Source organism: Ranitomeya imitator, chromosome 3 (assembly GCF_032444005.1).
Source record: "Ranitomeya imitator isolate aRanImi1 chromosome 3, aRanImi1.pri, whole genome shotgun sequence".
Taxonomy (NCBI): Eukaryota; Metazoa; Chordata; class Amphibia; order Anura; family Dendrobatidae; genus Ranitomeya; species Ranitomeya imitator.
This window is the reverse complement of record NC_091284.1, coordinates 369,442,341-369,467,557: the sequence shown is the minus strand read 5'-3', so window position 1 is coordinate 369,467,557 and position 25,217 is coordinate 369,442,341. Positions and strand designations below refer to the sequence as shown.

Genomic DNA, 25,217 nt, shown 5'->3' with positions numbered 1-25,217 from the left:
ATCTATTTCAAGTGTTTATTTCTGTTAATTTTGATTATTATGGATACAGACAAAAAAAAAACCAACATTTCAGTAGGCCAACATTTCAGATGTTAAAATTATTTTTTAAGCTGGTGTTATAAAGTATTCTAATTTACTGAGATAATGACTTTTGGGTTTTCATTGGCTGTAAGCCTTAATAATCAACATTAACAGAAATAAACACTTGAAATAGATCACTCTGTTTGTAATGACTTTATCTAATATATGGATTTCACTTTGTGTATTGTAGAACTGAATTAAATTAACTTTTTGATGATATTCTAATTTTGTGAGATGCACCTGTGATCGTACAGCCAGGGGTTGGTACATGCTGCCCAAGGTTTCAGCTGACAGGTTCCCTTTAGGGAATCCTCGCAATGCACGCTGTGAATATTCTTTGGTGCTTGCACGTGCAGCAGGCGGTCAAGGATGTGATTTGTATACTCATGGCAACATTCAGACTAGACTGCAGACTTGTATCCCAAAGCACATATATATTAACCTGGGTTTTGACTCCTGTAACAATAAACACTGAAACATTCACAAATGACTACTTTATAATTCTTTATACAAAATTCTAGATTATAATTTACACTACAAGACTGGTGTAAGATAAGACGCAGCAGCTGAAAGATTTGCCAAATTCACTAAGAGATGCACGGCTCTGCATGAATGTGTGCCTTCTCCAGCGCCCTGTTCAGGGCTGACGTACAAAACTCCAGTCCTTAAATAGCAAAGCTTTTATGTTTAAATATAGTCCAAGATGAAACATTGAAAATTTACAGATGTTCTTTATTTCAGGAACCTGCTTTCTTGATTTGCAGTAGTCCTCGGTGTCACACACATATGGTATTTATCTCCTACCCAGTGAATAGTTCATAAATGTTCATATCAGGAACCCCCTATAAACAGATGGTATTCAGCTGGAGGAATACTACAAGTATTGGTTCAGAAGTACAAGCAATGATCTGCTTCTCTGCTGGGCTGTACAATGTTATCATACTTCCCACTGAACAAGCAAATAAACCACTGGAACCAATTCGCAATGCCGATATGAAGTCTTTGTCAGTGGCTTTAGTTGGTGGCTTCTCGAAAGAATGATACATTCAGCAACATATCTGTAGGTTGACAAAGGAGTTATTACAATCTGAGTACACTATAAAAAGTACATATAGACATGTCCATGCAGCTAGGTAAGCGAGTGATACATTTACTAAAACTGGCACCCTTGGTGGGATCCACAGTGTCAATATGTGAAACCCACTGTCATGAATGCAATCAGGCCCTCCTTGAGGGAGTGACATAATTAACAAATTATTAAATAGTTGTTCTACAGTGGCATGTAAAAGTTTGGGCACCCCTGGTCAAAGTTACTGTTATTGTGAACAGTTAAGCAAGGTGAAGATTAAATTATCTCTAAAAGGCCTAAAGTTAAAGATGGCACATTTCCTTTGTATTTTAGGCAAAACATATATACATACATGCGGTTATATTTTACATTTTAAAATTACATAAAGGAAAATCGGCCAATGCAAAAGATTGGGCAACCTCGGAGATTTGCGTGCTCAGATAGCTTTGACCAAGGTTTCAGATGTTAACTAGCCTGTTAGGTTTATGACTTGTCCACTAATAAATTATCTTTCGGACAGGCTAGCTGATGCAAATTTCCCTGCTTTTTAAAAACCCTCTAACCTTGTGCCAAAAAACAGCAGCTGCCTACCTCTCTGAAAATTAAAATGGTGGCAACCTACGAAGCAAAAAATGGCTATAAGGGGACAGCAAAGCGTTTTGAAGTTGCCCTTTCCTCAGTTTAAAATATAATTAAGAAATGGCAGTTAACAGGAACAGCGAATGTCAAGGTACAAGCAAAATTTCAATGAGAGCTGCTCGTACGATTGATATAGAGGCAAAGCAGAAACCCCATTTGACTAAAAAAGACCTTCAGAAAGATTTAGCAGACTCTGGAGTTGTGGTATATTCTGCTACTGTTCAGAGACCCCTGCACAAATATGGCCTTCATGGAAGAGTCATCAGAAGAAAACCTCCCCTGCATCCTCACCATAAAATTCAACGTCAGAAGTTTGCAAAAGAGCATCCAAACATGCCTGATGAATTTTGGAAACAAGTCCCAGAGGAGGTGTGTAATTAGATGAGTGTAAGAGGCGACCCCTGCAGCGCAGAGATTCACAGATGTAACAATTCTCTAAAATTGCAATTCTGTTTTACTATCTATACACAAGCTCACCCACTGAGGGGAGTATCTAGCTAAGGTTCACACAGCCCTCTAAGGCCGGAGTTACACTACAGCGAGATACAGCCGAGTCTCGCAGGTTAAAACCAAGCTCTGGCACCAGCACTCCAGAGCGGAGCGTGCGGCTCCATGTATTGCTGTGCGGCTGCACGCTCCGCTCCAGAGTGCCGGTGCCAGAGCTTGGTTTTAACCTGCGAGACTCGGCCGTATCTCACTGTGTGTGATCCCAGCCTTAGCAAACAATGTCTCTAAATGAGAATTTAGGTTTGGCGCCAAACTCTCTCTAAAATCTTCGTGCATGCACCCACCGGGATCCCTGTGGTGGGGCCTGAGCTCAGATAATACCGGCCGTTAACTGAACACAGAAATGGGTATCTAATCGGCAGAACGGCGGTTTATCTGGGAGACTGTGCAGTGGAGCGCAGTGTTTGCCTGACAGGTTAGGCTTCTTTCACACTTCCGTCATTTAGGGGCCGTTACAATGCATTGTTCTGTGGAAAAAACGCATCCTGCAAAGTTGCCCGCAGGATGCGTTTTTTGCACATAGACTTGTATTACTGACGTATGGACACATGTTCCATATGTCGTGCACTGGATGCGTCGGTATTTGGCGGGCCGTCGTATCGAAAAAAGTTCAAGGGAACGTTTTTACGTACGTTGTGTCCTGCATTTCCTACCGCGCATGCGCAGCCGATACTCCGCCCCCTCCTCCCTGGGACTTTACAGTGGGCAGTGGACACGTTGAAACACTGCGTCCACTGCCCACGTTGTGCAGAATTTGTACAACGTCCGTCGGTATGTTGCGCCGATGCTTAGCGACGGCCCCGTACCGACGGAAGTGTGAAAAAAGCCTAAGCAGAGGCCATTCACGTCACAGCCGATGCTTTGGGTGGAACCCAACTCTGTATTCAATCGTAGTCGCCTCACCAACGTGATTCGGTTTGTCTGACAGGAATCACGGGTACAGTTGCACCTTTCCTCAGTACTCCTAGCACACTTCACACAGCCGTTCTTAACTCTCCTGTCACATCTGTCTCTCTCTAACTGCACTCTAAGATGGCCGCCTGCAACTCTGTCAGCCTTCAGTTTTTCCAGCTGCCGCTGGGGGCGGCTCAAACTGGTTATCTCCCTGTGTGCCAACTGACATACAGGTGACAGTCATATGAATCTGCAAACCGCTGCCATCTAGTGGCTACAACACCAATAACATCTTTTATGTTTACACAGGTAAATATGTGTGGGGCGGGAATCTTCAACCACCCCCTCACATATGTATGCAGCTGAGCTGTGTGTGTGTATATATGAATGCAGCAAAGTTGGATGTGCCTGTGTATAGAAGACCTGTCTGTGTGAATGTACCCAGCACTACTGCTGGTGTATACATGTATGCAGCAGAGCTTTATGTGTGTGTACTGTGTATGTAGTAGTGTTGTGTGAATTTATGTGCTGTAGAAAATGTGCATAAAGTAAATGCTGCACAGTTGGATGTGTATAATGTTCATGCCACAGAGAAACAGGAGCTATTAGAGAGAACTGGTCAGCATGATTTAGCAATGTAAAATAAAGGCATGGCCATAATGGTGCTGCTATAGATTAAAACGAAATCTTTAGTGAAGAAATCCGTGTTGTGGTTGTTCTTAAATCCACATTTAAAGTTTTTGGGTATTAGCTTTAGGGGCATAGAGGCGGGACTGATGGTGGGTCCACGGTTCCTGTCCCGGCCACTCTGCCTGCCTCTGGTGTCTGGGTGACAGGTCGCTGTTTGTGAGTGATCGTCTTCATGTCTGAAATTTGGTGAAGTGGAGTGTGTGAATTTGGCCTTAGAGGCAGTTTGTGGCTGTATACTAGAGCCTACACTTGACATGTATGGAGTGGGCTCAGCTCATGAACCCGCTCTCTACACCCTTCCCTGACATGCACCATACATGTACGGCAGATGTTGGCAGGGCTGTGAAGTCGGTAACCCAAACCTCTGACTCCTCAATTTCCCTGACTCCCGACTCCACGGCACTAGTCACTACTGAGCATGTGCATAAAGTGCAGCACAGATTCATCTCAACTAAAAGCCCAGATCCTTAGATCAGGAACAGAACAGACATGTATAGGACATTTCATAACTTTCCCAAATTGTTATGAAAACATTTACAGCACTGAACTACGGTACTGAACCCAATGTATTATATATTTTAGGAGTCTGTCCACCAAAATGGACTCAGACTCCACAGCCCTGGATGTCGGAAAGGTATTTATTTTTAAAAGGTATGATCGGAGTAAGTTCTGGTTTCCGATATGTCTGAGGGTCTGCCTGCAGTAGGTGTACATCCTCGAAAATGATGCACGTCAAAGCACAGGTTCGCTCTGCCTATGGGCACATCGGCCAATATGTCTAAATCCGATTTTGCTTGGGGATTGGATGTAAGCCCCGTCAAGCCCACCGAGCCTGTAACTAAAAGCAATGTGAAAGCACCTTTTCTGCGAATTCACAGGTCATACCATTCCTCAGCCGATCATTTCATGTAAGACAAGAGGCGGATGAGCAGTACAGTCTGACAAAGGTTAAAGGTACTGTCACACTAGACGATATCGCTAGCGATCCGTGACGTTGCAGCGTCCTCGCTAGCGATATCGTCCAGTGTGACAGGCAGCAGCGATCAGGCCCCTGCTGGGAGATCGCTGGTCGGGGAAGAAAGTCCAGAACTTTATTTCGTCGCTGGACTCCCCGTAGACATCGCTGAATCGGCGTGTGTGACACCGATTCAGCGATGTCTTCACTGGTAACCAGGGTAAACATCGGGTAACTAAGCGCAGGGCCACGCTTAGTAACCCGCTGTTTACCCTGGTTACCAGCGTAAAAAAACAAACAGTACATACTTACATTCAGCTGTCTGTCCCTTGCCGTCTGGTTCCTGCACTGACTGCTGGCCGTAAAGTGAAAGCAGAGCACAGCCACAGCGGTGAGTCACCGCTGTGTGACTCACCACTGTGCTGTGCTTTCACTTTCACTTTACGGCCAGCAGTCAGTGCAGGAACCAGACGGCAAGGGACAGACAGCTGAATGTAAGTATGTACTGTTTGTTTTTTTACGCTGGTAACCAGGGTAAACATTGGGTTACTAAGCGCGGCCCTGCGCTTAGTTACCCGATGTTTACCCTGGTTACCGGGGACCTCGGGATCGTTGGTCGCTGGAGAGCTGTCTGTGTGACAGCTCTCCAGCGACCAAACAGCGACCCTGCAGCGATCCGGATCGTTGTCGGTATCGCTGCAGCGTCGCTAAGTGTGACGGTACCTTAACACTATTCAGAGGTCCTCTGACAATGGTGCATGTAATTAGTAGAGCATACAGCATAATGGCATCACACTGAGGCCATTCTCCCACCCAGACTTTCTCAAGGTCACGTACCTTGAGAAAGTCTGGATGGTTGAAAGACTTGGTGTGATGCCATTATGCTGTATGTTCTACAAATTACATGCACCATTGTCAGAGGACCTCTGAATAGTGTTTACCTTTCCAGCATGGCCTCTCCCTGAAGGACTGCTTACGTTCAGCACAATTGTCAGACTACAATGCTCAGCCTCCTCTCATCTAAAGGTACCTTCACACTCAGCGACGCTGTAGCGATACCGACAACGATGTCGATCGCTGCAGCGTCGCTGTTTGGTCGCTGGAGAGCTGTCACACAGACAGCTCTCCAGCGACCAACGATGCTGGTAACCAGGGTAAACATCGGGTTACTAAGCGCAGGGCCACGCTTAGTAACCCGATGTTTACCCTGGTTACCATCGTAAAAGTCAAAAAAACAAACACTACATACTTACCTTCCGCTGTCTGTCCCCGGCGCTGTGCTTTCCTGCACTGACTGAGCACAGCGGCCGGAAAGCAGAGTGGTAACGTCACCGCTCTGCTTTCCGGCTGACCGGCGCTCACAGCCAGTGCAGAGAAGCACAGCGCCGGGGACAGACAGCGGAAGGTAAGTATGTAGTGTTTGTTTTTTTGACTTTTACGCTGGTAACCAGGGTAAACATCGGGTTACTAAGCGCGGCCCTGCGCTTAGTAACCCGATGTTTACCCTGGTTACCAGTGAGGAAATCGCTGAATCGGCGTCACACACGCCGATTCAGTGATGTCAGCGGGAGATCCAGCGACGAAATAAAGTCCTGGACTTTCTGCAGTGACCGACGACATCACAGCTGGATCCCGATCGCTGCTGCGTGTCAAACTGAACGATATCGCTAGCCAGGACGTTGCAACGTCACGGATCGCTAGCGATATCGTTCAGTGTGACGGTACCTTAACATGAAATGATGGGCCAAGGAAGTGGTATGATCTGTGAATTCACAGCCAGGATTTGAATTATTTCCTTGACAGGACTCCCGTTTTAATATTTATTTTCCCTGCATCGATAGTGAGTAAACAGCGGAGATTCATCATTCCACTGATTGCATAGTGTGAACTACAGCCATCTTATTGGCACCAAATAAAATCTGGACTCTCCTATTATTATTCACTCGAATATTCAAGTGCCCCCATTGAATATTCATGCTTGTTGATTAAATTGTGAATATAGCTCTAAGGAAAACACACTTTTCTCACTTCCAATGTTGTTTAAAGGGAACCTGTCACCCCCAAAATCGATGGTGAGGTAAGCTCACCGTCATCAGGGGCTTATCTACACCATTCTGTAATGCTGTAGGTAAGCCCCCGATGTTACCTGAAAGAGGAGAAAAAGAGGTTAAATTATACTCACCCAGGGGCGGTCCCGCTGCGGTCCGGTCAAATGGGTGTCTCAGGTCCGCTCCGGCGCCTCCTATCTTCATTCCATGATGTCCTCTTCTGGTCTTCACGCCGCAGCTCCGGCGCAGGCGTACTTTGTCTGCCCTGTTGAGGGCAGAGCAAAGTACTGCAGTGCGCAGGCGCCGGGCCTCTCTGACCTTTCCGGCGCCTGCGCACTGCAGTACTTTGCTCTGCCCTCAACAGGGCAGACAAAGTACGCCTGCGCCGGAGCTGCGGCGTGAAGACCAGAAGAGGACGTCATGGAATGAAGATGGGAGATGCTGTTCCGGACCTGAGACACCCATCGGAGCAGGACCGCCCATGGGTGAGTATAATATAACCTCTTTTTCTCCTCTTTCAGGTAACATCGGCGGCTTATCTACAGAATTACAGAATGCTGTAGATAAGCCCCTGATGCCGGTGAGCTTACCTCACCATCGATTTTGGGGGTGACAGGTTCCCTTTAAACTCTATGTATGCTGATTCAGACATTTACAGCAGTCACCTAATAATTGCATGAACCACTTACCCCAATGCTAGCAGTTTGTATGATGTTGCATAGTTGGTGACTATTTCAGCTCTTAGGGAGTTAAACACTAAAGTAGCTACATTTAGATATCTTTATATCCAGCTACTTACTACTTGCAAAATATTACATTTCTGCTATTGTTTTCTCATTGACCAGTGTCCAGCTAATGTGTTTTTTTTTTGTTTTTTTCCATGTTCAATTTGTTTGTATGCACATTATTGTTTCTATGTGCACAATTTTTCCAGTAATGCATTTGATGTTTGGAGAGTTGAGAGGATTTTCGAAATAATAAAAATTAGACTAATTATCAGCATGTGTGCTTTCAAATATGGGGAATGAATTTCAGGGCCAGATAATAGAAACCCCTATGTAATAATCATCCAACTATAAGAGGAAAATATATATACCTAAACACCAAACTATATTGTTAGATTTAATCCTGAAATCCAAGTGTCCAGATAGAGAGCTGATGGAAAGTCACATAGGAAGGCATGCTTACAGATGCCATAGGCATGCATAATGCCTACAATAATGTACAGAACTCGGATCCACCCATGAGGACAAGCCCTCCTTCTGTTAGCCAGAGCAAATGCCAGATCTTGCCTTGCTGGGCATGACCAAGAGTTACATGGTCATCCATTCATTTTTTCGGGCTCTGTAGAAGCACATTTGGATTGCTCTAGTGTTAACTTCTGTGTCAGAAGATATATTTCAATCATTTATACAATACCTTCAACAAGATGTTGCTTTGTTGTGACTTTATCATTTAATCGTTCCCAAGAATGAGATAAATCTTTGATATCTGACAATCGGTTACCCTGCACATTTAGAAGAAGCTTCCTTTGTAGGTATCTATGACATAGTTAAGGAACATTTTCCAAGATGGCACTTAGACTTTTCTAAACCCTTGAAGTCTCTTTCCCATGGCTAGCTGTGTGCTCATCTAATGAAAGATGCTGATGTTATCCAACTCTGTTAACCCCTTCATGACATCCACCGTATATATACGATGCAGTGGGAAATGCGTTCCTGCAAACCGCAATGCATGTATGGTGTGATGATCATGGCCAACTCCCTAGCACAGCCCGCAAAATCATCAGCAGGTGCCAACTATATCTCAAAGCTGACAGCATACAGAAGTGCCCATGACTGGTGCTAATGCCTCTCTCCTTGCTCCGATCGGCACAAAGCAATGGCAATCGCATCACTCAGATGGTCTCCATGGCTGAAAAATGGCAGCAGGGTCACCCAGGTATGGTGGCCTGTAAGATACTGCCTTGTGTCTAATTGGCAGCTCTAATATCAGACTATTAGATCAGTGATTAGACTGGGAAAAGCTGAAGTCCCATATGGGGCTAAATAGAAAATTAAAAAAAAAGTTAAAGAAAGTTTGTAAATATGTGAAAAAATAAAAGGGAAATTTTAAAAAAATGGAAAAATGTTTTGCAAGTACAAAATCTGTTTTTGTTCCGTAAAAATAAAAGGAAAAAAGTACACGTTTGGTATGCCGTGTCTATAACGAACCAATCTATAGAACTGTCATATTATATAAACCGTTTGGTGAACACTGTAAAAAAATAAAATTAAAAAAACAGAACAAAAATGTAGCTTTTTTTGTAATATTAACATACAAAATATAGAATAAAAAAGGTATCAATAAATGCATAATTTTGTCCCCCAAAAAATAAGCCCTTATATACCTCTGGTGATAAAAAAATAAAAATAAAGCTCCGGCTATCAGAATAGGATGATGGAAAAACAAATTGTAGGCAACATATTTCAGTTTGCAAAAGAAGCAAAACAAAAAACAAAACAAAAAAGAGTTATACCTCTCAAAATATGGCAATGCAATAACAAATACTTTTTTTTTTTATAAATCAGTGGTTTAGGGGGCCAATTATGAGAATACTTTATAACCCTGAGGTCGCTGGAATTGTACTGACCCGAAAAATAAAGTTGTCTTATCACAAGTAGTGCACAGTAAAGAGAGTAAAAAAGCATAAACAAAACCACAATTCAGAGGGTATCCATATTCACAGAGGGGGGGCTTCAAGTAGGCCAACCATCACCCTACTTCCGGATCCCTTCAGAGGCTAAATCTATTCATATACAATTACAATTGTGGGGATGAATAGATTTAGCCTCTGAAGGGATCCGGAAGTAGGGCGATGGTTGGCCTACTTGAAGCTCCCCCTCTGTGAATATGGATACCCTCTGACGCTGGCAATCCCTTAACAAAAGGAGCAATAGGAATGGGTGAGATTGTTCCTTTTATTAAACTACCAGGGCAATGAGAGTTGTATGTATTGTAGTACCTCAAACATTAGTTATTTAGCGGTTGACACAATAAGCCTTGGGTAGTGTTGGTTTTTTGTGGGATTTAACCCTTGGGGCTGCTCACAATGCTGTGAAAGAGAGCCTTATTAGCAACTGTTTGGTTGCTTGTAGCATTTATGATTAGATGCTTGTTGATGCACAAACCACACGGTGTTGAATATTTGTTCAAGAGTTTTTTTTTTTGGTGGGATATTTTTGAGTCAATGTATTTTATTGTCAAAATTAAAAGTTATGTTTTAATACTTTAACAATTTTACCTTGCGAGTTGGACAATTAATGCAAGCCCAGCAGAAAACGACAAGGCGATCTCCGGTTGCTGGGAACCTATCCAATGTGAATCCTCTCTAAGGCTACTTTCACACATCAGGTTTTTTGCCTCAGGCACAATCCGGCAAATGTTGGAAAAAACGGATTCGGCGCAGATTGTGAAAAACTGATGCGACGGATCCGTTTTTTCGACGGATCCCACTAGCATATCCAGATAATTGGATAAAAAAAAATTTGGAGCATGCTCAGTTTAAAAAAAAACGGAATCCGGCGCCGGAATCCATCATTTTCCGGATCCGGCACCTTCCGACTCCCGTAGCAAATCAAGGCAGCAAAGATTGAGACAGAGAGACTCATTGCCAGAGAGAGTAAAAATAATCCTAAAATATTCTTTAACTACATAAATAGTAAGAAACTAAAAAATGATAGTGTTGGCCCCCTTAAAAATAGTCTGGGTGAGATGGTGGATGAGGATGAGGAAAAGGCCAATATGCTAAATGACTTTTTTTCATCAGTATTTACACAAGAAAATCCCATGGCAGACAAAATGTCTAGTGATAAAAATTCCCAATTAAATGTCACCTGCTTAACCCAGCAGGAAGTGCGGCGGCGTCTAAAAATCACTAAAATTGACAAATCTCCGGGCACGGATGGAATACACCCCCGAGTACTGCAGGAATTAAGTACAGTCATTGATAGACCATTATTTTTAATCTTTAAAGACTCCATAATAACAGGGTCTGTGCCGCAGGACTGGCGTATAGCACATGTGGTGCCAATATTCAAAAAGGGAACAAAAACTGAACTCGGAAATTATAGGCCAGTAAGCTTAACCTCTACTGTGGGTAAAATCCTGAAGGGCATTCTAAGGGACGCTATACTGGAGTATCTGAAGAGGAATAACCTCATGACCCAGTATCAGCACGGGTTTACTAGGGACCGTTCATGTCAGACTAATATGATCAGTTTCTATGAAGAGGTAAGTTCCGGATTGGACCAAGGGAACCCAGTGGATGTAGTGTATATGGACTTTTCAAAAGCTTTTGATACGGTGCCACACAAAAGGTTGATACATAAAATGAGAATAATGGGGATAGGGGAAAATATGTGCAAGTGGGTTGAGAGCTGGCTCAGGGATAGGAAACAAAGGGTGGTTATTAATGGAGCACACTCGGACTGGGTAGCGGTTAGCAGTGGGGTACCACAGGGGTCAGTATTGGGCCCTCTACTTTTTAACATATTTATTAATGACCTTGTAGGGGGCATTCAGAGTAGAATTTCAATATTTGCAGATGACACTAAACTCTGCAGGGTAATCAATACAGAGGAGGACAATTTTATATTACAGGATGATTTATGTAAACTAGAAGCTTGGGCTGATAAATGGCAAATGAGCTTTAATGGGGATAAATGTAAGGTCATGCACTTGGGTAGAAGTAATAAGATGTATAATTATGTGCTTAATTCTAAAACTCTAGGCAAAACCGTCAATGAAAAAGACCTGGGTGTATGGGTGGATGACAAACTCATATTCAGTGGCCAGTGTCAGGCAGCGGCTACAAAGGCAAATAAAATAATGGGATGCATTAAAAGAGGCATAGATGCAAATGAGGAGAACATAATTTTACCTCTATACAAGTCACTAGTTCGACCACACTTAGAATACTGTGCACAGTTCTGGTCTCCGGTGTTTAAGAAAGACATAGCTGAACTAGAGCGGGTGCAGAGAAGAGCGGCCAAGGTTATTAGAGGACTGGGGGGTCTGCAATACCAAGATAGGTTACTACACTTGGGGCTATTTAGTTTGGAAAAACGAAGACTAAGGGGTGATCTTATTTTAATGTATAAATATATGAGGGGACAGTACAAAGACCTTTCTGATGATCTTTTTAATCATAGACCTGAAACAGGGACAAGGGGGCATCCTCTGCGGTTGGAGGAAAAAAGGTTTAAGCATAATAACAGACGCGGATTCTTTACTGTAAGAGCAGTGAGACTATGGAACTCTCTGCCGTATGATGTTGTAATGAGTGATTCATTACTTAAATTTAAGAGGGGACTGGATACCTTTCTGGAAAAGTATAATGTTACAGGGTATATACACTAGATTCCTTGATAGGGCGTTGATCCAGGGAACTAGTCTGATTGCCGTATGTGGAGTCGGGAAGGAATTTTTTTCCCCAATGTGGAGCTTACTCTTTGCCACATGGGGTTTTTTTGCCTTCCTCTGGATCAACATGTTAGGGCATGTTAGGTTAGGCTATGGGTTGAACTAGATGGACATATAGTCTTCCTTCAACCTTAATAACTATGTAACTATGTAACTATAGGCTTCCATTCTAGCAAACAGCCAAAAGCGCCGGAGACAAAAAATGTTGCTATGGACGTTTTTTCCAGAAACCGGAAAGGCAGATTTGCTGAATCCGGAGAAAACCGGACAAAACACAATGCTATCCGGCACTAATACAAATCTATGGGGAAAAAAACAGATCTGGCGGCAACATTCGCTGGATCTGTTTTTTTTTAAATTTAGCCAGATTGAGCCTGACAGCGAAAACCTGATGTGTGAAAGTAGCCTTAGGCTGGTAGGGTAGGTAGGTCCCTGCTGGCAGTAAAACCACCACAGGCTGGTGGGTGGAGTGCTCGGATAGAGAGCGAATATACAAACACCAAAAGACTGACTCACACTTTGCACCGATGAGCGGCAGTACCCCAAAACACAGTGTCTGCAAATTGAGATTCTGGTTTGGCTTTTATCCTAAGTCATGTGACAAGGCTCGTTAAAGCCTTTTAGGCTAGTTACTTTTAGGCTATGTGCACATGTTCAGGATTTTTCAAGTTTTTTTCCGCAGTTTTTCACTATAAAAACGCAATATAACTGCGAAAAAAAGCATACATTAAGCATCCTATTATTAGAAAGTAATCTGCAATTTTTGCGCACATGTTGCGTTTTTTTCCGTGGCGGAATCGCATTCTGGAAAAAAATGCAGCATGTTCATTCCTTGTGCAGAATCGCAGGGATTCCGCACACATAGGAATGCATTATTCCGCTTACTTTCCGCATGTGGCTATGCCCACCATGCGGGAAGTAAGCGGATCATGTGCGGTTGGTACCCAGGGTGGAGGAGAAGAGACTCTCCTCCAGGCCATGGGAACCATATAATTGTTAAAACAATAAAAAATCATGATATTCTCACCTTCCGGTGTCCCTCGTAGCGTTTCCGCTCCTCGCGATGCTCCCGTTCCCAGGGATGCTTTGCGGCAATGACCTGTGATGACGTAGCGATCTCGCGAGACCGCACGTCATCTGAGGTCATTGCCGCTAGGCATTATTGAGAACGGGAGCATCGCGAGGAGCGGGAACGCTGGGGGGACGCCGGAAGGTGAGAATATCACGATTTAAAATTTTTTAAATTATTTTTAGCATTAGATCTTTTTACTAGTAAAAAGTTGGTCACACTTATCAAACACTATGTTTGACAAGTGTGACCAACCTGTCAATCAGTTTTCCAAGCGATGCTACAGGTCGCTTGGAAAACATTAGCATTCTGAAAGCTAATTATGCTTGTAAAAGGCTAGTGTTTAGCGGGAACGCATGCATTTTACCGGTGGTACAGTTGCTGAATTGCCACGGAAATTTCTGCGGCAATTCCGGACGTGTGCACATAGCATTAGGATTGCTAGATCCAAAAGGTGGCACTAGAGTTCTAGTCCTCTTCCTCTCTGAAGAAACAATTTACAGGATTATCACTTCCATACAGAAAACTGGTGTGTACAGGTACAAACTAAGAGTAGCCATCTCTCTCTCTATATATATATATTTTTTTCTATCTACTGGCTAACAAGGTACAAAGATATATTCTTCCTATGTCAGATGGCCGAATCTTGGGCATAAAGAAGTGACTTTCCTTTAAAAAGGAAAATCGTATTTAGAAAGAAAGGATACTGGTTTCTGTAATATTTTTCGGTGTCTTGCAGCCACTCCAACATATCAGCTATAGAAGGGCTGTGACAAGTGCGTTCCAGGGATGCCTCAAGGCTGAGCCTCTCCATGTGCACCTCATAAACATAGAGGACCGATCCCACCTGGTGACTGACAGAGTCCCTTACTCCTTGGAGTATACACCTGTAATAATAAATCAGTCCTGTAATACTGCATGTATCTAACCTTCTTGACATAACTGGAACACTACATTTACCATATAAAGTATTGTTCTATATGCAAATTATATATATATATATATATATATATATATATATATATATATATATATATATATATATATATATATATATATATATATATACAGTACAGAGCAAAAGTTTGGACACACCTTCGCATTTAAAGATTTTTCTGTAGTTTCATGACTATGAAAATTGTATATTCACACTGAAGTCATCAATACTATGAATTAACACATGTGGAATTATATACTTAACAAAAAAGTGTGAAACAACTGTAAATATGTCTTATATTCTAGGTTCTTCAAAGTAGCCACCTTTTGCTTTGATGACTGCTTTGCACACTCTTGGCATTCTCTTGATGAGCTTCAAGAGGTAGTCACCGGGAATGGTTTTCAATTCTCAGGGGTGCCCTGTCAGGTTTAATAAGTGGGATTTCTTGTGCTCGCAGGATGCGTTTTGTACCCATAAACTTGTATTAGCAACGGATGGCCACACGTCGTGTCCGTCGTGCAACGGATCTGTCGTGGGGTCCCCCTATATTTTATAGCCAGAAAGGCTACGCAGACAGCCGCAGGCTGATATTCATAGCCTAGAGAGGGGCCATGGATATTGCTCCCCCCCTCCCCCCCCGGCTACAAATACCAGTCCACAGCCGCCCCAGAAATGGCGCATCTGTAAGATGCGCCAATTCCTGCACTTAGCCCCTCTCTTCCCACTCCCGAGTAGCGGTGGGATAAGGGGTTAATGTCACCTTGCTATTGTAAGGTGACATTAAGCCGGGTTGATAATGGAGTGGCGTCAATAAGACGCCTATTAATTATTGATCCAACAGTAAGAAAGGGTTAATAAAACACGCATACATTCGGAATAAAGTACTTTAATATTCTTCATTTAACCATACTTACCATACTTCAGCGCCTGCAAAAAAACGTAAAATAATAAACCGTATACTACCTGTCCGCCGTTGTCCATTAATAACGAGTGTCCCACGTCGATCTCCCCTATAGAACAGTGACATAGGGTGATGTCACCGCTCTATAGGACCCTTAGTGACATACTGACAGGAGACAATGGCTCCTGCAGTGCATCACTGAGGTTACTCTAATTCACTGGTCTCACTTTATGGCATTTGTTGCGTGGGAAAATGTCTCACCCAGCAATGCCAAAAGTGAGACTAGGGACTATTTTCTCACAGGGGCGTAGTAATACTTTGTGAGGAATACATTGTGGAAGGATACCTTCCATCATTGTGTTCCTGGGGCCCCTGGAGAGAGGTCGCATCAGCTGATGCTCCTGCTCTCCACCGGAGATCGTCGTGGGACAATCGTTTTAATTGGATTTCTGCGGATCAGGGAGTATAGTGTTTGTTTATTATTTTTATATTTTTTACAGGTGACAATGGCTTCGGGGAACAAAGTGACAAGTGATGGTGAGTATGTAATCTATGTTTTATGTACTGTATGTCTGTTGTATGTATGTACTGTATGTCGCATGTCCCATGTCGCAAGTCATCGCATGTTGCATGTCATAGGTTGCATTTCGTCGCATGGTGCATGTCACATGGTGCATGTCGTCGCATGGTGCACGTCGCATGTCGTCGCATGGTGCATGTCGTCGCATGGTGCATGTCGTCGCATGGTGCATGGTGTCGCATGGTGCATGTTGTCGCATGGTGCATGACGCATGTCGTCGCATGGTGCATGTCGTCGCATGGTGCATGTCGTTGCAAGGTGCATGCCGTCGCATGGTGCATGTCACATGTCGTCGCATGGTGCATGTCGCATGGCGTAGCATAGTGCATGTCGCATGGTGCATGATGCCGCATGGTGCATGTCGCATGGTGCATGACGCATGTCGTTGCATGTCGTCGCATGGTACATGTCGTCGCATGGTGCATGTCGTTGCAAGGCACATGCCGTCGCATGGTGCATGTCACATGTCGCATGTCGTCGCATGGTGCATATCGCATGGTGCATGGCGTAGCATGGTGCATGTCGTATGTCACATGTCGTCACATATCGTCGCATGGTGCATGTCGTCGCATGTTGTTACATGTTACATGTCACATGTGTGTGTTGTATGTATGTACTGTGTATATGTTGCTTTTTTTTTTTTTTTTACATTCAACACATTAGCCGGATGATGGGACTACTACTGTCCCATCATTGGCTAATGTGTCACTGACTGTTAGTGTAGCAGGCAGAGCCCGATGGGACTTGTAGTCCCATCGGATCATACACACACACACACCCGGCGCCGACACGCACATACCGGCGCCGGCACTCAGACCCCCGGAGTCCGCACTCCTCACAATCATCCCTGATTCCCTGCCTAGCCCCGCCCGCCCCCAGCACAGCCCCGCAGGCAGCCCCCAGCCCCGCCCACAGCCCAATCACTCTTGATGAGTGACTGCTGTCTGTGGGGGCTGGTCACACCTGCTCCTGACGTCACGTCAATTTCCAGACTCTGGAAATTGACGTGACGTCGGCGGAAATAAGCGGCAGCTGCAGCCTGGGGGGTCACGTGACCCGGACTCAGCTGCCGGAATAGAGCCACTCACAGGCAAAAACGGCAACGCAAGGTATTTACACAATTTATTAGGGGCCCCGGGGGGATACATTAGGGGGTTAATTGAATGTAATGGACAACCCCTTTAACCCCTTCACGACATGCGCCGTACTAGTACTGCGCATGCCGTGAATCCCCCTTTGATGTGGGCTCCGGCGGTGAGCCCACATCAAAGTTGCGACATGTCAGCTGTTTTGTACAGCTGACATGTGCGCGCAATAGCGGTGGGTGAAATCGCTATTCACCCGCCGCTATTAACCTGTTAAATGCCGCTGTCAAACACAGACAGCGGCATTTAACTACCGCATCCGGCCGGGCGGCCGGAAATGACGTCATCGCCGACCCCCGTCACATGATCGGGGGTCGGCGATGCATCAGGAAGGTAACCATAGAGGTCCTTGAGACCTCTATGGTTACTGATGCAGGCCTGCTGTGAGCGCCCCCCTGTGGTCGGCGCTCACAGCACACTTGCATTTCAGCTACATAGCAGCGATCTGAAAACGCCAGAATTACGTTTTTTAGGTCGCCGCGACATTGCATTAAAATGCAATAACGGGCGATCAAAATAACGTATCTGCGCAAAAATGGTATCATTAAAAACATCAGCTCGGCACGCAAAAAATAAGCCCTCACCCGGCCCCAGATAATGAAAAATGGAGACGCTACGGGTATCGGAAAATGGCACTTTTTTTTTTTTTTTAAGCAAAGTTTGGAATTTTTTTTCACCACTTGGATAAAAAATAACCTAGTCATGTTAGGTGTCTATGAACTCGTAATGACCTAGAGAATCATAATGGCAGGTTAGTTTTAGCATTTAGTGAACCTAGCAAAAAAGCCAAATAAAAAACAAGTGTGGGATTGCACTTTTTTTGCAATTTCACCGCACTTGGAATTTTTTTCCCGTTTTCTAGTAAAAGACATGGTAAAACCAATGGTGTCGTTCAAAAGTACAACTTGTCCCGCAAAAAATAAGCCCTCACATGACCATATTGACGGAAAAATAAAAAAGTTATGGCTCAGGGAAGGAGGAAAGTGAAAAACGAAAACGCAAAAATGAAAAAGGGCCGCGACTTGAAGGGGTTAACTGTCTTGTTTTTGTGACTTTTTGATGACAAACGTTGCACATTGAGCAAAATAAGCTACAAAATTGCACCTAAATGATGGGGCTTTCAACAATATACCAGGAGGGAATTGGAATGGAGTTGCACCAAATTTTTGCAGTTGATAAACCAGGCAAAAACATCTGGAATCACTAAACTCTTCCAAAAAGTGAGAAACAAAATAGAAAGCATGAACAAATAAAATAGACTTACAAAATGACAAAATATTGAATACTGAATTGAGTGCAAACAACAAAAAAGGCGCAACACACATACAACTAGATGAAAAACAGGCGCCAACGCAATTATAAATCAGGGACAAAGCGCATTCTGGTTTTTTTTTGTTTTTAAATATCTGAAGCCCAAAAAAGAAAATAGTAGATAATGAAACACTATGGCTATGTTCACACTAGGGTTTTTTATCTGCAGCAAAACCTGCACTCTTTGCAGAAAAGAAGCAGCATTTTTGGTGCGTTTTTTGAGGATCCCAAAGTCCAGCTTTGCTTCCACCACAGAAGCATAAACACAGGTCAACAATGCAAGACATATGTTCATGAAAAATACACATACAAATGTAACAGTGGGGTAGGGTGGAGAATTGGTCTGGAATAATTTACCTAAAGGCCCCGTCACACTTAGCGACGCTAAAGCGATCCCGACAACGATACGACCTGTCAGGGATCGTTGCTGCGTCGCTATGTGGTCGTTGGTGAGATGTCAAACAGTGAGATCTTCCCAACGACGCAGCAGCGATGCGGCGACCTGTACAATGATGTCGTTGGTCGTTGTGACCCTGTCACATGGCAGCTATTATGATGATTCAGACCTCGATGAGGGACGTCCTGTGTGACGTTGTAGTCACACAGGCGTGCATTTGCGTTGCCTTTTCCGCACCCATTCAGTTCCGATTGGTGGTCGCTACTGCGTTCTGATTGGTGGCGGCCTTGCCTTATGAGGCGACACAATAGCCCTTCCGTCCTTTGTTCCTGACCGAGTGGTGGTTTGCAGATCGTTGTAGAGTTCTCCGGCCTGCGACTTCTATTCGATTTATCTATTCTTCAACGGTTCTTCTGACACCTAGGATGGAAGCACTACTATGTCGCCTTCTATTGAAGGCATGACCGCCAATCAGAATGCAGTAGCGACCACCAATCGGAGCGGAGGGGTGCGGAAAAGGCAACGCAAATGCACGCCTATGTGTCGGTGTCTGAGTCGTCAAAAAGGTCGTTGGTAAGGTGTCAAACACAGCGATGTGTGCTACCCAGCGGGACCTCAACGATCAAAAAAGGTCCAGGCCATTCCGACACGACCAGCGATCTCACAGCAGGGGCCTGATCGCTGGTACGTGTCAAATATAGCGAGATCGCTACTGAGGTCGCTGTTGCGTCACAAAACTTGTGACTCAGCAGCGATCTCGCTAGCGACCTCGCTTAGTGTGAAGGTACCTTACTCAGGTATTGTTCAATTTCACACCTTGGTCAGCCAATGTTTACGTTGTAAGCATCACTAATGTATTTAAACTGCTATTCTCAGGTGACCAAGACAAGATGGTAAACCTGGGAAAATCACATCACAAAAATAAATGGGTTTCACATACTGCTGTACTTGCTTTTTTCACTAATGCAGCAAAACCTGATACCTATATTTTTGCTGCGGTTTTTCACCACCCAATATTTTCAATGGCTGAAAAAAAGTAGAAAAAACACTGAAATAAGGTACATGCTCTATTGTGCAAATAAACAAGAAAAAGACAAAAAAAGAAGCTGTGTGCATGAGATTTCTGAAATCCCATAGACTTTGCTGGTACTGTAAAAAGCAGCTGAAAATAGGCATTTAAAACAATGCTGAAAAAACGCCTAGTGTGAATATAGCCAAGCTGAAGCAAGACCAGGACAGAGCAAACTTCCTGTTGGTACTCGATTGCCAGCATTCTGGGTGCATCTTCCGATTACACTGCATGAGATCCTGACGATGTAAGGGCTATAACTAAAAAGATAACAGAATTTTAGCCAATCAAGAGAAAAGAGCTTATTTTAGTAGTAGAGCATGGCCGTTCACGAGACAGATGTGACTAGACAACCACACCATCAACACTAGTGTACATGTAGATGAAGGAGTCTAGCAATAGGTTTATGGGAAAAGGTCAGATGTGTGAAAATATAATACTGTCAATCCATGTTTTCCATGACATTTTCCATTCCCTGATAATGGACATCAAAATCTGAAAAAGCCATCGGGAACATCCAAAGTATACAGTCTGGGATCGTTATTCTAGCCCTTCAATTGAACAGCCAGTTTTCGTTTTTGTGTTTTTATTTTTGCCCTTTTTCAAAGGGCCATAACTTTTTTAATCTGCCTTCATCATAGAAGTACGAGAGATTGTTTTTTTGAGGGATGAGTTCCATTTTCAAATGACATCCATACATTATCATGTACTGACGTGAAAAGTGGATGAAAAGGAGATAACAGCAGTGATGGAACTTAGCTCTGGTCACTGCTGTTTAAGGCAGATGATGGCTGTGGAGCACAGCCAGCATCTGACCTGTGTGGAGCATGCCAATCTCCTAACATATAATTGTATCACTGATGGTTTATTAATAAACAGGGATCTAAAATCTACTATACAAACTTCAATTTCAACCACAGTGAAAACCTACATGTTCTCATTGAGTTTCTCAAGAGTTAGGTCAACAGCAGCCTCAAGCTTGTAACGAAGGCGTTCTTGTAGATCAGTAAAGGCAACGAGGGGAGTCTTTGAAAAGACAACTTTCTGGCAAGCCTGCAGCTGCTCCGCCAGATTACTCAAGGAGCTCACCAAGGGAGCGGACTCAAATAACACACGGTTCCATTCCTTATGTTGTTGCTCTACAGCATCGAAGCACCGTCTAAGGGACTGCTGAACAGAAAGCAGGGCGGCATCTTCTGGCATTCTAGAATGGAAATGTATATGTTGTAAACCATTACATAATATAGAAACATATGGCTGCAAGAAAAACATAAGAGAACACTGTAGAATGACCTATACTGCTAACGCGTGTGTAGACAAAGACAATCTAACTCATCGAATAACGTACAAACAGTTACATTGAGCCAATAACATTTACTAATGATAAAGTCCCATGCCATATGCCATACTTATTAAGGGATGAAGGCTAGGTACACACTGTATACTCAGGAGGTATGCTACAAACAGTGTGCACAGCCAGGAAGAATGCCAAGGCAACTGTCCGCTATATGGACCCATTACAAAAAAAAAAAAAGAAAACCATGTGGTACATGTTTCTTTGCAATGGTAATCTGTATAGTATGGTGCAGCCTACTGCTCTTTCTTATGTAATAAAACAACCGGTATGTGTGTGCGGATCTGCCGGACAGGAGCTGTCAGACTATTGCACAGGGCTAGCACATATGACGGCATGTGAGGACGGCTTCCCCGCTAAAAGCAACAGCTCTAGAGGACCTGACTTTGTATATATGACATGTCACCCACAATTACTCTTGGTACATGATGTGTTCAATGCTGCCGCAATAGATCATAGCAACATAGAATTCTGGAACCTCCCTAAAGGTTTTAAGCCTGTAAGCCACCAAGATGGTAACAGGATGACCACCAGGATGGCAGCATGATGACCACCAGGATGGTAACAGGATGACCACTAGGATGGTAACAGGATAACCACCAGGATGGTAACAGGATAACCACCAGGATGGCAACATGATGACCACCAGGATGGCAACATGATGACCACCAGGATGGTAACAGGATGACCACTAGGATGGTAACAGGATGACCACCAGGATGGTAACAGGATGACCACCAGGATGGCAACATGATGACCACCAGGATAATAACAGGATGACCACTAGGATGGTAACAGGATGACCACTAGGATGGCAACAGGATAACCACCAGGATGGTAACAGGATGACCACCAGGATGGCAACAGGATGACCACCAGGATGGCAACATGATGACCACCAGGATGGTAACAGGATGACCACTAGGATGGTAACAGGATGACCACTAGGATGGTAACAGGATGACCACCAGGATGGTAACAGGATGACCACCAGGATGGTAACAGGATGACCACCAGGATGGCAACATGATGACCACCAGGATGGCAACATGATGACCACCAGGATGGTAACAGGATGACCACCAGGATGGTAACAGGATGACCACCAGGATGGCAACATGATGACCACCAGGATGGTAACATGATGACCACCAGGATGGTAACAGGATGACCACCAGGATGGTAACAGGATGACCACTAGGATGGCAACAGGATGACCACCAGGATGGTAACAGGATGACCACCAGGATGGCAACATGATGACCACCAGGATAATAACAGGATGACCACTAGGATGGCAACAGGATGACCACCAGGATGGCAACAGGATAACCACCAGGATGGTAACAGGATGACCACCAGGATGGCAACAGGATGACCACCAGGATGGCAACAGGATGACCACCAGGATGGCAACATGATGACCACCAGGATGGTAACAGGATGACCACCAGGATGGTAACAGGATGACCACTAGGATGGTAACAGGATGACCACCAGGATGGTAACAGGATGACCACCAGGATGGGAACAGGATGACCACCAGGATGGGAACAGGATGACCACCAGGATGGCAACATGATGACCACCAGGATGGCAACATGATGACCACCAGGATGGTAACAGGATGACCACCAGGGATGGCAACAGGATGACCACCAGGGATGGCAACAGGATGACCACCAGGATGGTAACAGGATGACCACCAGGATGGCAACAGGATGACCACCAGGATGGCAACAGGATGACAATGATGTCCTTCCATTTTCTTGCTGATGTTATTGGACGCGGCTTATGATGAGGTATTTTGGTCTGTGGGGCATCAGTCAAGCAGAGAAAGGAGCAGCTAGCATAATTCTTCAGAAGAAAAGCTGCTCCCCACGACTTCCTACAGGCAATTATAATAAGCTGAGTACCCTGTCTTCAAATCACTTTATTTGTGTTACAATGCAGCAGCCAGAAAATAATAGAATATCAATGTATTTTTTCACATATTTTTAGCAATGTTTTTCTTTTACATACCATATTCTGTATTAAAAGTAAAAAAGAAGAGAAATTTAGCTATTTTCACAATGGCCAATGGAGCCATTTTCGACTCCTACTTCCTGTTGTTTCAGAAAACAATCTCTATATATAATTGTCTAAGGGTCACTTCCGTCTGTCTGTCCTTCTGTCACGGTTATTCGTTCGCTGATTGGTCTCGGCAGCTGCCTGTCATGTCTGCCGCGACCAATCAGCGACGGCCACAGTCTGATTAGTCCCTCCCCTACTCCCCTGCACTCACTGGCCGGCGCCCGCTCCATAATCGCCTCCACTCACCGCTCACACAGGGTTAATGGCAGCGGTAACAGCCCGCGGTGTAACGCACTCCGTTACCGCTGCTATTAACACTGTGTGTCCCCAACTATTCCTATGCAGCATCAATAGTAAAAATAGGTCATGTTATAAAAAAAAAAAACCTGCTATACTCACCCTCCGCCGCCTTTCCTGGTCCTCGCCACGCTCCCGGGACCGCTCCAACTGCAAGCGGCAGCTTCCGGTCCCAGGGCTGGTGTGTGACAAGGACCTGACGTGACGGTCATGTGACCGCGACGTCATCATAGGTCCTGCTCACACCAGCCCTGGGACCGGAAGCAGCTGCTGGCAATCGAGCGGTCCCGGGAGCGTGGCGAGGAGCGGCAAAGGCGGCGGATGGTAAGTATAGCAGGACTTCCAACGGGTCTTCGGAAGGTGAGTATATGTTGTTTTTTTTTAAGTCTCTACTACGTGGCTCTGTGCTGGGCAATATACTATGTGACTGGGCAATATACTACGTGGCTGGGCAACATACTACGTGGCTGGGCAACATACTACGTGGCTGGGCAATATACTATGTGACTGGGCAATATACTACGTGGCTGGGCAACATACTACGTGGCTGGGCAACATACTACGTGGCTGGGCAATATACTACGTGGCTGGGCAATATACTACGTGGCTGGGCAATATACTACGTGGCTCTGCTATATACTATGTGGCTGGGCAATACGTGACTGGGCAATATACTACGTGGCTGGGCAATATACTACATGGCTCTGCTATATACTATGTGGCTGGGCAATATACTATGTGGCTCTGCTATATACTATGTGGCTGGACAATGTACTCCGTCGCTGGGCAATATACCGTACTACGTGGCTCTGCTATATACTATGTGACTGGGCAATACGTGACTGTGCAATATTCTACGTGACTGGGCAATATACTACGTGACTGGGCAATATACCGTACTACGTGGCTCTGCTATATACTACGTGACTGGGCAATATACTACGTGGCTGGGCAATATACTACGTGGCTGGGCAATATACTACGTGGCTGGGCAATATACTACGTGGCTCTGCTATATACTATGTGGCTGGACAATGTACTCCGTCGCTGGGCAATATAATACGTGACTGGGCAATATACTACGTGGCTAAGCAATACACTACGTCGCTGGGCAATATACTACGTGGCTGGGCAATATAATACGTGGCTGGGCAATATAATACGTGACTGGGCAATATACTACGTGGCTGGGCAATATAATACGTGACTGGGCAATATACTACGTGGCTGGGCAATATAATACGTGACTGGGCAATATACTACATGGCTGGGCAATATACTACGTGGACATGCATATTCTAGAATACCCGATGCGTTAGAATCGGGCCACCATCTAGTACATGTATATAGCCACAACAGACAGATTCCCTAGCTCTTGTATTGAAAAGTGTAACCAGTCTGTACATAGGTCATTGTGAAGGGAGCAGGGTCAGGAATGCAGTCGCCTATTGTGTTATCAGCTGTGTGTACCCTGTACACGGTGAGGGACCACCATGACTGGCTGCCCCCAGTGATCCAGCCCACAGTCACTAACTGCCCGGAGCCGAGGAGCTGTACCTGAGAACTGGTGGGATAGAGCACGGCCCTCTACGTCATCACTCTGCTCTGTCATCAAGCTTTATTGAAACGCAGTAGCACATGTGAACACTGCGGTCAGACATGCGTGGTGCGGCTTGTGAAGTCCCGGTACGTCACTGGTATATATGGCATCTACTGCAGCGGCGCACCGAGTGTTCTG

General features: G+C 44.6%; 1 protein-coding gene across 1 annotated transcript; it reads right to left on the bottom strand.

The window, feature by feature from the left end:
- Positions 1 to 797: 797 nt before the first annotated feature.
- Positions 798 to 25,172, bottom strand: AIRIM (AFG2 interacting ribosome maturation factor). The gene is made up of 5 exons (XM_069756907.1): positions 25,037 to 25,172; positions 20,687 to 20,959; positions 14,123 to 14,302; positions 8,303 to 8,424; positions 798 to 1,139 (listed from the first exon to the last, which is right to left on the bottom strand). Exons 2-5 carry the CDS (start codon positions 20,956 to 20,958, stop codon positions 1,096 to 1,098), a joined length of 618 nt encoding a protein of 205 aa, XP_069613008.1. The 5' UTR covers position 20,959; positions 25,037 to 25,172; the 3' UTR covers positions 798 to 1,095.
- Between the last annotated feature and the right edge of the window lie 45 nt (positions 25,173 to 25,217).